The sequence below is a fragment of the Ipomoea triloba genome, chromosome 3 (assembly GCF_003576645.1).
Source record: "Ipomoea triloba cultivar NCNSP0323 chromosome 3, ASM357664v1".
NCBI classification, from domain to species: domain Eukaryota; kingdom Viridiplantae; phylum Streptophyta; class Magnoliopsida; order Solanales; family Convolvulaceae; genus Ipomoea; species Ipomoea triloba.
The window spans coordinates 4,302,200-4,314,635 of NC_044918.1; the positions used below are offsets into that span (position 1 = coordinate 4,302,200).

Consider the following 12,436-nt stretch of genomic DNA (forward strand, 5'->3'; position numbering starts at 1 on the left):
CCTAAGTTGGAGATGATGGAGAGCAAAGCTTCAAGAATTTTCCTCCCTTTATCTCTCTAGTCAATCTCCTTATCTTTTTTCATTCAAATGAAATATTTATCCAAGATGAAGTGATTCCTTAGCCGTTAAGAGTAAGGAAGGGTAATTTGGTAATTTTATCCTAGGTCAAATTTTAGAAGCTAGCTTTGACTTGTTGACTTCATTTAATAACTATAAGTAAAATTATTTCTCTAAAAATATGGGTATTACATATACATTGTTCTTTTCCTTTCATCTCATTCTCCTGGTAGTGGTAAAAACAATTCAACATAATATTGAGTATTTCAGTTGCATGTACCCTAAATAGACAAAAGAAAAAAAAGAACAATTGGCAGGAACATACGTTATTACTAATAATATGTTGTCATTTCATGAAATAAAAAAATAAAATTTGAAGTACACATTGTAGAATCAGAGTATAATATTCATGTAAGATTACATGACCCCTTCGAATATTGACGGTCTTCCCATAAATCAAATCCATATAATATTCAAAACAATTTCATATTGTTATATCACATTCCCAAAGAACAAAGCTCAAAACAATTTACTACCTTATAAGCATTTCTATGGTTCCATCCACAAATAAACCCTAGCTTATTAGTAGATAGCAAAGCCGCCATTAAAAATGCTTTAAGCTATATATAGATTAATAGTTTAAGACCGGTGAAACTAGCATTGGTAATATGTTAATGTTGGAAATTTTAGTAAAAATGGCATTGTAACACAACAAATGCAAGAAATGTAATTTTTAAAATATGGGCACTTTTCGCGTATGTTTTGTCCAAAATTTTAAATGTAGAGGCACTTTTCGCGTCTGTTTCATCAGGTACGGTTTATTTTCCAAGATTTTTAATTTGTTTAGTAGTGATTTGTTCTCATGAAGTTCAACTCAGTAGTGAAAATTTACATGTTAAAGAAAAATCATCAATTGTTAACATGATTTGCATTATCCCCTTCATATTGTTTTGTAACGAATTCTGTATTATTTTTAAGGCTAGGTTTAGAATCAAATTTGTGAAACTGTAAAAAATATACTCCTTAGACAGTACAGTACAATATGATTTACAAAATCATGAATGGTAAGAAACAAAAAGGAAATTATAATATATGAATTGGCCCTATTAAGGAGATTAGTTACTAAAATAATACTACATACCTCCGTCCCATTTTATTTGTCTGGTTCGTTTAACGAGGCTTGACTGAAGTTATTTTTAATCCAATTTTTCATAATATTAAATTTAACATTAATATATAAAATTTATATATTTAGAAACTACATTAAAAGTACTATTAAACACAAAAAATTAAATTTAAAAATAATAAAAAATTACTAAAGAAAATAAGCAATGAAGAAAAAGTTTTTGACCAATGAATAGTAAATAGGACAGGTAAAATGGGATAGAGGGAGTACCAAGTATTATGATAAGTGCTAATTCTTAGTACTTTTATGTGGATAATTGATATCAAACTCATATGATTTTATGTTAATTGTTTGGAAGCTAAGTATGTGATTATTTGATTCCTTTGTGTCATTTAGGTGATTTGGAGGCATTGGTGCAGTTGTAACATCATGCAAATTGAAGCTCAATTTGGATGTGTTTTGAAGTCATCTTAGCACATACAACAACGTGTATGTTCTGATCTAGGAGTCATGAAAGGGAAAAAGAGCGAGTTGGAAGTATCATGACATGACCTAGTGACCCAAAGGAACAAAGAAGATGAAGAAATATGCATTTTGAAGTGAAGATTATGGCTCATACTGGCATGACCACCAGCGTGACACCATTATGCTCTGATATGCTTTTCTCTGTCAAGCGACGTCTCAATATTTTTTTGAGTACTATTGACTCTGTTACAATGTAATATCTGTTCATAGCTACTTTCTCAACCTACTGAAGCACAAAGAGTCAACGAGTCAACAGTCGCCTCCACTGAGGCTCGAACCCACTCCCATAGTGTTTTCCGAGATACCGGGTGCCACTAGACCACAAGGTCTTTGGCTAAGTCTTTCTTTTTGCTTTCTTTGCATTTTATTGCTTCCAATTGTTATTAATGCAAATGTATTTAATTTCAATCCATGCTTAGCTAGATTCAATTAGGGATTGGATTAAGTCATCTTTTATGATTGATGCTATTGAATTGAATTGAGCTATCAGCTAGTGCAATGACTTGATGATGACTCTAGTTGTGAGCTTGGTGGTTTGTATTGACTCTTGTATGGTTGTGGCCAAATTATATATGCAAGAGGTACATGGACAAGCACTATGAGAATAGAGCAATACCATAACCATACCTCTCTGATAAATGCAAAATATACCACTTTTATAAGGTTATTCATGGATCGTTTAGTATACAAGTTAAAGCTTTTATGAATGTTTTAGTATTAAATTGCATTAGAATGCTTTATATTGTCTTTAGTACCCGTTCCACACTTTACCGATTGTTTTGTAGGTAAAAAGAAGTGTTTAAAGACAGGAAATGGCGATATTTCGGAGAAGAATTCACAAATCGAAGTTGGAAGGCAAAATAGGCCTTGGATGCGCTCTGGACGTGCGTCCAAATCGGCGTCCGAAAAAATGCCCGTAGAAGTTCGAAAATCAGAGCAGAGTTTTGATGGACGCGGGGTGGACGCACGCGTCCACCCCGCGTCCACCCTTCAGCCGAGAAAACTCCTGCGACCGTAAATTCGGACGCGGGGCGGACGCCCGCGTTCGGTCGCGCGCCATAGCGCGCTCGGCTGGACGCGAGGCCGGACGCGCGTCCGGCCCGCGTCCAGCGGTTCGGCCAGCCCATTTTGGGCGCGATTTTTGAGATAAAATAGAGTTTTCTTCTGGTTTTTTTGGCAGTCCGGATCCAACACACTTCAATTCCATACCTTAGAATATTTCTCTCTCTAGGATTAGCCTAGAGAGATCACTCCACATTGCAATTCTTAGTTTAGATTAAAATTAGAGAAGAATTCCATTGGTGCAAGATTGTGATCTACATTCAAGTTCAAGATTAAAGTTCAATTTCAAGTTCAAGTTCAAATTCAAAGTTCAATTCCTAGCTAAGTCTTCCTTTTAATTTCTTGTCATTACTTTTGCATTTTGCTATTTCAATTCCAAGTATGATTAGATAGATCTTTGTGGATTTGGATTGAGCAATGTTGTATGGATATTCTTGAGCTTTGAATTGATCAATTAGGTTTTGCAATTGCTTGATTATGAGTTTGATTGTGTGAGTGGTGATCCACTTTGACTCTTGTGTAGGGGTGATCAACCTATATGAGAGGTGTTTGGAGAAGGAGTCTCATCTACGAGAGTAGAGTTACTCCTTAGCCTAGCCTAGCACATTTCCCTCTCACCTTTGAGAAAAGGGAGAAGTGGAAGATAAGAGGCACATAACGTGTTTGACAAAATGCCTCTCCTAGCCTAATGATCACAAGGATGACATTACGGTCTAAGGAGTGAGTCCATTGACCACGAGAGTGGCGGTGGTGTTGGTGACCTTGTCTCATTTTCATAATCTAAGTGTTGCTAGCCTAATATCTTAGGAAATCAAGGATACCTATATGAGTTGCAAGGTCCAAATCCTCCTTTCCAATTGATTGTTTCCAACGTTTTGTTCCTTATTTTCATTATGTTTAATGCACCTTTCTTACTATGTTTGGGTTAGCTTTCAAACACTAAACACTCTTGTGCTTAATTCCCTTACCGCTTGAATTCCCTCCTTGCCATCCTTTGAGAACGATACTCGGAAATCTTTCCGTTTTAACATCTATTTCTTTCCATCCACCGCGAAAACTACAACTCATCACTCTCACTAATTCAACTCACCTTTGAGAAAAGGAAGATGGAAGGAGATGTGAACACCACATGTTTGCTAAAATGATTATTCAATGGCCTTAAGTCACCATGAGAGTGAGGCTTGAAGCTAATTGAGAGTCCAACGACTACGAGAGTAGCCTTGCACCTAGTAGCATCTCCCTAGTTCTATTGCCAATGCATTACATGAGATTTAACCAATGATACACTATACCATCTACACTTAAATGGCCTAGTCCAAGCCCTTAGTTTTACTATTGATTATTAATTGTTGCTTGATCTTTCATTACAATTTGATTGTCATTTTCTTTATTTTGTTCTTATCACATGAATCACATCCATTCCTTTGAACTAGCTTCTAAACACTGTACACTCTTGTGATTAACCACCTACTATTCAACCCCTCTCGGTCCACCCCTTGAAACGATATCCGATGTGAGGATAGCCTCTCACACACACTCCATTCTATTATCACTTTACACAACTTTCATATTACATTTTTTTGAGTACTAATAAGCTAATTAAGGAGATTAGTTATTAAAATAATATCAAGTATTACATTAAACTCAGCCAATTTTGAAAATTTTCATTCTGAACAATAAGTTGCAATTCAAAACAATAAACAAAACATGATATTTGTTACAATCTCATACATATAACACAATAAACAAACATGATATTTGTTACAATCCCATACATATAACACAATAAGAAAACATAATAGCTATTACAATCCCATACATATATAACACAATAAACAAACATGATATATATCTATTACAATCCCATATATATGCATGCAAGAAACAAGCATGCATGCAAGCTACTTTAAGCGGGCGGGGGAGGAAAATTCAGATCAGGCACACGGTAATACTGAGGCTCATTGAGATCTGGTAGAGCGACAGCTGCTCCTGGTTGAGCCGGGGGAGCATTATCCACGGGAGGGGCTGCTATAGGAGGCTGCGTAGCCGCAACTTGACCACCACCAGCTGCAATTCCAAGTAGTGGTGGCACATTGGCAAAATGGCCTCTATTGAAAACAGGAGGAGGGAAGGTTCCTCTCCACATAGGGCTGCGATGGAGCCTCATGTGCCTGAAGAGCGCTTGGCGGCTATTAAACCACCTCCTACACATGCTACATATATGATTCTGCTGTGGTTGGCCAGCGGGAGGAAAATTCAACGAAGAAGAGCCATCACCATTGTTCCTAGACATATTGAATTGCTTCAAATTAAGAAAGCAAATACTGAATTAATTGTCGATGATGATAAGCGAATGGTGGTGGGGAATTAATATATAGAGGAGGGAAAGATTTGTACTTTGTTAGCATACAATATGTTTAAGCTTACTACATACATTGTTTTCGGGAATGATTCAATACAACGATGATAAAACTGTTTTAGGTAGTATTATTAGTTCCATTTTTATTTCACAACATACATGCATTATTTTGACGTGGTCGGTGATTTCTTTACAAAAGTAGTTTAACCGCCATTAGCTAATGCATAAAAAACCAACCTCAACAAAAAGTGCAATTGAAAAAAGTGAAATTGATGTTTTAATCTCAACAAATGGATCAAGCAACAATTCATTTATATATATATATATATATATATATATATATATATATATATATATATATATATATATATATACACGCTCAAATGTGGCCGCGCCTTCCGGTGTGGTCGGTGTGGTATACACCACTATGTATACAAATATACACCACTCAATGTTAGAAAATGAACAATAAAAATACACAAAAACACCAAAAAAACACACAACACACCCAAAATAATGCACCATAACTCCCATGTTCCTAATTGTACATTTCCGAGCACTATGTGGTGTATATTTTCATACCTAGTGGTTTGTTTTTTGGTGATGCGTACCTAATCGTGCATATTTGTGTTGTGCATTTTCTAACATTGAGTGGTGTATATTTGTATACATAATGGTGGGACTGCACGTCAAGGCGCGCTTGCACCTGAACTCTACTCTCTCTCTCCCTATATATATATATATATATATATATATATATATATATATATATTCACACACACTAGAAGTTACTCTTTTATTAACATTATTACTAGATTAATTGTTGAATCAGTATAGTTAAATTTATCATTACCAAGCTGTCAAAATATATTAAGACCTAATTCTACACAATTTTCAAGATTAGAACCTCAATTATATAGTACCAAATTCAAGCACATAACCCTAATATATTATACAAAATTAGAGGTTGGTAAAGGGCCAAGCCTATTAATTGGTGGCTAAAGGGATTGTTGGGTGGAGGCTGGTGAAAGGCCAAGTCCAGCACGTTGCATCTCAAAAATATGTTGGCGGTTTATAAGGAAATAAAGTTTCATATTAGCTACTAACTATAGCTTTTGGCGTAATGGTAAACGCTTGATCCTAACAAAGGTCGATTCAAATCTTAATAGCACTTTTTAAATTTAGCTTGATGATGAAAATTGAAAGAAAAAATATGAAATTTAATGTTGAATTGCAATTACAAAGTGAATTCTTCCTCTAGATCTTCCAAAATGTTAATGGATTACAATGTGGAAATGTTTGAAAGGGTTTCTAGGGAGAGAAACTTAAAAAATGAAAAGTGTTCACAAAATTATTGCTCCAAACTATTTATACTAAAAAATGGTGCCAAAATAACTGTCTAGGAGTCACTACTGGTCGTGTGATCACGATGTGAACTCCATCGTGACCTTGCTCAGTAGTCACAGGAATCCAGGGGGTCATGATGAAGGTCACGGCTGACCAGCTCTCGAGTTCTAGAGTTTATGCTGGTGGTCACGACGTGACTACTAACGTGACCCCCTCCCCCCTCCCCCCCGGCGAACCTACAAGTTGATCTAGCAAGTCACGATAGAGGTCACGGCGTGAATTTTGTCGTGAAGTGCTAGAGCAGTTTGCAGATGTTAGGCCCTCACGCTGGTGATCACGACGTGACTACCAACGTGACGCCTAACATCCGAAAGCTGCCCAACATGGTCATGGTGGAGTTCACAGCATGACTCCATCATGACTACCTCCAAAAGACACTTTGGACACCGACTTCGCTCCCTTGCTCTATGTCATGCTCTCGAGCCTCTGTTTTGCCCCTTTATGGCTTGATATCTTCCAGAATTGTCATCTTTTTCAGCTTGTGCATGCCTAGGCCCAACCTTTCCTTCCTACTTTCACAAACACGTCAAATTAAACATTGTTCTACCATACTTCCCTAACATTTCAAACAAAATCAAGCATATGTGAAACACAATTATAAGCCACTTCATGGCTTATCACTAGGGATTATTAGGCAGAGGCCGGTAAAAGGCTTATGGCCGGCCAAGTCCAGCATCTAGTGTCTTGAAAAATGTGATGACGGTATATAAGGAAATAAAGTTGCACCTTCGCTACTAACTATAGTTTTTGGCGTAAGTGGTAAATACTTGATTCTAACAAGTAGTATTAGAGAAGTCACGGATTCAAGTCTCAGCAATAACATTAAAAAACTGGTTGGTCCAGCACATCTATTAGGAAATATAGTTAACAAAAAAAATTTAATAAGCTAATTAACCGCCATGTTCGTTAGAGTCGATTAAAACACTAATGAATTGAAAGCGATAGAGAACAAAACAAATTTTTTCTTTCCTTTCATCTCATTCTCCTAGTTGATTCCTAGTTGATTGGTAGTGGTAAAAAAAAATCAACTTTATCAAAATACAATGAGCATTTTAGTTACATGCACGCTGAATAGATAAAAGAAATTAACAATTGAAACGCATATTACTACTAATAATATATTGTTATATCAAGAAATAAACTATACAATTTAAAGTACATGTAATAGAATCAAAGTATAATATTTATGTAATGTTACAAGACATACTTTTCCCAGATTGCCCCTTCGAGTTTTAGCTATGTAATATTCAAGATTCCATATTGTTATCATATTCTCAAACAATTTAAGCTATAGATGGATAGTTTGAGATTGGTGAAATTAATACGGGTAGTACATTGATGTTGTAAATTTTAGCAAAAAGACGTTGTAAGTGGTCATGTTGTGGTACAAATATCAGTGAACAGTGAGGTCTATTTTCAATTTGGGTCGCGGCAAATTGGATTCGAATTTTCATCAGCGAGACGAAGAAATAGATGTATTAATTTCAAAATGGATAATGAGTGAATGAGAAATTTATTATTTAAGTATACACATTTGAGTTAGAAAAATAAAAATGGAAAGGCTAAGAAGAAGCCCCTATCCTAGATTGAAAAGGAAAATGGATTTGCACTAGTATAAATACAAATACCTTTATAAAAAATTTTGAATTGTATAATATAAAAGCTTAATCATACTTTGCTTCGTTGGGTGTTAATTTTCTTTTCTCTTGGTCTTTTGGCCTACTGCAAATTTTCTGTTTTTGGTGGTTTTAGAATACTCTTTAAGCTTAGACATTCTGAACCAGACATCATACAATACATTGTGTGTAATCTAATCACGTATTAGTCAGGCTCCAAAAATATTATTGTATACACATGAATTCAAACTCTGAATAAATCAATTTTCATTTCAATATAACCAATTATTAATTGTTTTCCCTCAAGTTAACTAACCAATATTCACATAAACAGTAATGGACTTAATTATATTAAGGTCAAGTATATTAAACCAAATAATGAATTTATACAAAACTAAATAAACTATTCATATAATATTTGCAAAGTTCATGTTTTGGTGGACTTTAAGGTAATTTAATTAATTAATTTGGTTTAAAAAAAAACTGAATTAAACCAATAGCCAAACTTAAAAGAAAAAATTTAAAAATTAAACTCATCACCTACCTAAAATTAATTTAATTAACCGACTAACTAAATTAATTTTAAATTCAAACCAAAACCAAAAAGTGAACTCCTGATGCTTTTACTATGGTAGTCGAGGGATCATTGTGATAATTTTCTCAATTTGATTGATAATTGATATCAAAATAATCATTTTCTCTAAGTCAATTTAGGTATTTTTAAAATACATGCACGCATGATGCACGTTGTCATCGATCATTATTATTAAAATCTCTGATTTTTAGAATGTGTATTTTAAATTTAGCATAACAACAGAAAAGCGGGAAAGAGAAAGAAACTAATATGGAGAAGAATCACTTGAAATTATTTAAAAAAATATTATATTAAACTTAGCAAGTTTTTGTTCCGAACAGTAAGTTGCAATCAAAACCAATGAGCAAACATGATATATATTTCTAACCCATATATATATATGCATGAAACCATGCTTTAAGCCGGCGGGGGAGGAAAATTCAGATCAGGCACAATGTACTGATGCTCATTGAGATCAGGCAGTGCTTCGGGCTGAGGCGGCGGAGCATTATCAGGCAGTCCTTCGGGCTGAGGCGGCGGAGCATTGTCTGCGGGAGGAGGCGGCGCATCCGCATCTTCGCCGGCAGCGGCAGCAAGTAATGGTAGCACATCGGCGAATTCGTCTCTATTGAACACAGGAGGAGGTAAGGCCCCTCTCCACCCACGGCTACCATGGACCCTCATGTGTCCAAAGAGTGCTTGGCGAGTGTTAAACCGCCTCTCACACACCGCGCAAATATGATTCTGCTGTGGCTGGGCCGGGGGAGGAGGAGGAGGTGGCGGCGGTGCATTTTCTATTGGCACTGCCGTTATGGAATCGCTTCCACCGCCACCGCCACGGTGACCGGAATTCAAGGAAGAAGAGCCATTATCAGCATTGTTGGTTGACATCTTTAATTGCTCTTCAAATTAAGAGAGCTAATAAGTTCGGATGATCAGCGGAATGAATTAATATACCGAGGATAGGAGGGAAAGATTTGTAGTTGAAGCATATTACATTTTTGTGAATGGTCGCCTTAGATCATCTGAAAAGGTGAATGAAGAAAACTGTCGAGGCCATGCTTTATGTGAAGAGTTGTGTCTCTAACTAGCTTCTGAAAAAAAAAATAGAATACTTATTATTTTCCTTATTTTATCTTCCTTTTTTTTAATTATTATTTTTATTTTAACTATTAATTTATATTCGCTTGAATTGGAGAGATTATATTTGGTTGTTGTGGGCGCAAAAAAAAATCAAATAAAAAGAAATATATATGTACATTTTTTTCATTTTAATTTTTAGAAAACGGAAAGCTTTAATTTATTCTTATTTTCTTTTAAGATTGTAGAATTCACCCATCTATGGCGGTTACAAAATAGATTCTTTGATGTCTTGTTTTACTTGACACTTCAAAAAAATGCTCAGCTTTGACATTGACAATTTAATACTCTCGTAAATTTTAGTCTCAAAATAATTATGTGAACTGTAATGGGTACTACAATATATGTGTGCAGTCTGATTGTGTCATATATAAATTATTATATAGAAAACAATTAGATTAACTTACCACATGAATTATTATTTATATCCCTATATCTGTTTTATTTCTTTTATTAGATTAATTAAGGAAGACCAAACACTTGTGATAGTTATAGCTAGGGTAACCATATTTCCCCTATAGGCCAGGGCTCACAACTTCAAGTATTGGCTGTCTAATTTCCACAAGTGAATTAACCACAACATAAAGACATATCCACATGTACCAAGGTCGTCCACTGTGCCCTGGGAACTCTGGTCCATGGTGTAAGGATTGAAACTCAGTGGCTGGTGCTTTAGCTACAATGGGTTTGTCTTGTTCTACACCTCTCTTGTATTTTACGTTTGTTTCTTTGCCAAATTCGGTCCAGGTTGCTCTCTTGTATGATTTTTGGGAGTTTGCTATTCCTAGACGGTACTATCAATAAAAAAAAATTCCTTAAAAAAAAACTAATATTTGGAAAGTTCATGCTTTGGTTGTGAAGAATTAATATACAGAGGAGGGAAATATTTATAATATTCTTATGCCTTCTACGTTCTTTTCATGAACGAGACTAGGATGACAAAGATGAATTGAGCAGCTTTAGTTCCATGTTTTTCTTCTTTTTTTTTTTTTTTTTCACAACATATATGCATTGTTTTTCTATGGTCGGTGGTTTCTTTACAAAAGGAGTTTGCCAACCATTAACTAAATCATCTAAAACCAACCTCAACAAAAAGTGCAATTGTGGTGTTAATTAATATCAACAAATTGGGGTACACATATCAATTAAGTCCACTCTCAATTTGAATCGGGTCAAATTGGATTTGGATTTTCATCAAAAGAAACTGATATATTGTATGTTCAAAATGGATAATGAGTGAATGAGAAATTGATTATCAAATATAGTAGTCAAGGGCCATTTTAATAATTTTCTCAATTTGATTCATGATTGATATCAAAATGATCGTTTTCTCTAAGTCAATTTAGATGTTTGTAAAATACATGCACGCATGATGCACGTTCCATCGATCATTATGTATTAAAATCTCCACCCTGGGCTACCATGGAGCCTCATGTGTGTGAAGAGTGTTTGGCCGTTTATTCCCACGTACACACGCCACATATATGATTTTGGGGGCAAGGGGAGGACAATTCACCGAAGAAAAAGTGCCATCACCATTATTCCTAGACATCTTGAATTGCTTGAAATTAAGAAAGCAAATGCAATACAAAATAATAAAAAAACATGATATTTATTACAATCTCTTACATATAACACAATAAACAAACATGATATTTAAAAAAAAAATAAACAAACATGATACATATTACAATCTCATGCATATAACACAATAAATTCCAGGTCAGCTATGGGAGGAGGCAGAGCAGCTGCAACTTGACCACCGACTGCATGAATTACAGGTTTTGGCAGCACATTGGCCAAATGGCCTCTATTGAAGAAATTGGGGTAGGCGATTCTCCACCCATGACTACCATGGAGCCTCATGTGCCCAAGAAGTGCTTGGCGGCTGTTAAACCACTTCCCACACACGGTGCAAATATGATTATGTTGTGGTTGGGCAGGTGGAAGAGAATTGAAAGAAGAAGAGCCATTAGCATTGTTCCTAGACATCTTGAATTGCTTCAAATTAAGAAAACAATGTTGAAGAATTAATATGTAGAGGGGGAAATATTTATACTTTGCTAACGTACAATATAATATTCTTATGCCTTTCTAAGTTGTTTTCATAAACGAGGCTAGGATGACAGATGAACTAAGTAGCTTTAATGTCATGTTTTTCTTCTCTCTCTCTCTCTCTCTCTCTCTTTTTTTTTTTTTCACAGCATATATGCGTTGTTTTTGCATGGTCGGTAGTTTCTTTACAAAAGGAGTTTGCCCGCCATTAACTAAATCATCTAAAACCAACCTCAACAAAAAAAAAGTGCAATTGTGGTATTAATATCAACAAATAGATTAGGCAACGTTTCATTTAAATATATATAATAGAAGATATATACTTTTTTTTATTAAAATAACTAGATTAGTTATCAAATCAATATAGTTAAATTTATCATTACCATTCTGTCTAGATATATTACGACGTAATTGCCTCATAAAGTATGAATTGAAATTGGAGTTCATAACCTCAATATATTATACAAAGTTAGAGGTTGGTTAAACATCTTAATAACAATTTTTAAATTAAGGCA

The 12,436-nt window shown here is 35.0% G+C and overlaps 1 protein-coding gene across 1 annotated transcript; it reads right to left on the reverse strand.

Annotated features, from left to right (window-relative positions):
• Positions 1–9,143: 9,143 nt before the first annotated feature.
• Positions 9,144–9,617, reverse strand: LOC116012331 (formin-like protein 3). Its single transcript, XM_031251848.1, has one exon. It carries the CDS (start codon positions 9,615–9,617, stop codon positions 9,144–9,146), a length of 474 nt encoding a protein of 157 aa, XP_031107708.1.
• Between the last annotated feature and the right edge of the window lie 2,819 nt (positions 9,618–12,436).

Excerpts from the sequence above, each read along its gene's own strand:
- LOC116012331 (XM_031251848.1), bottom strand. The coding sequence starts at position 9,617 with ATGTCAACCAACAATGCTGATAATGGCTCTTCTTCCTTGAATTCCGGT.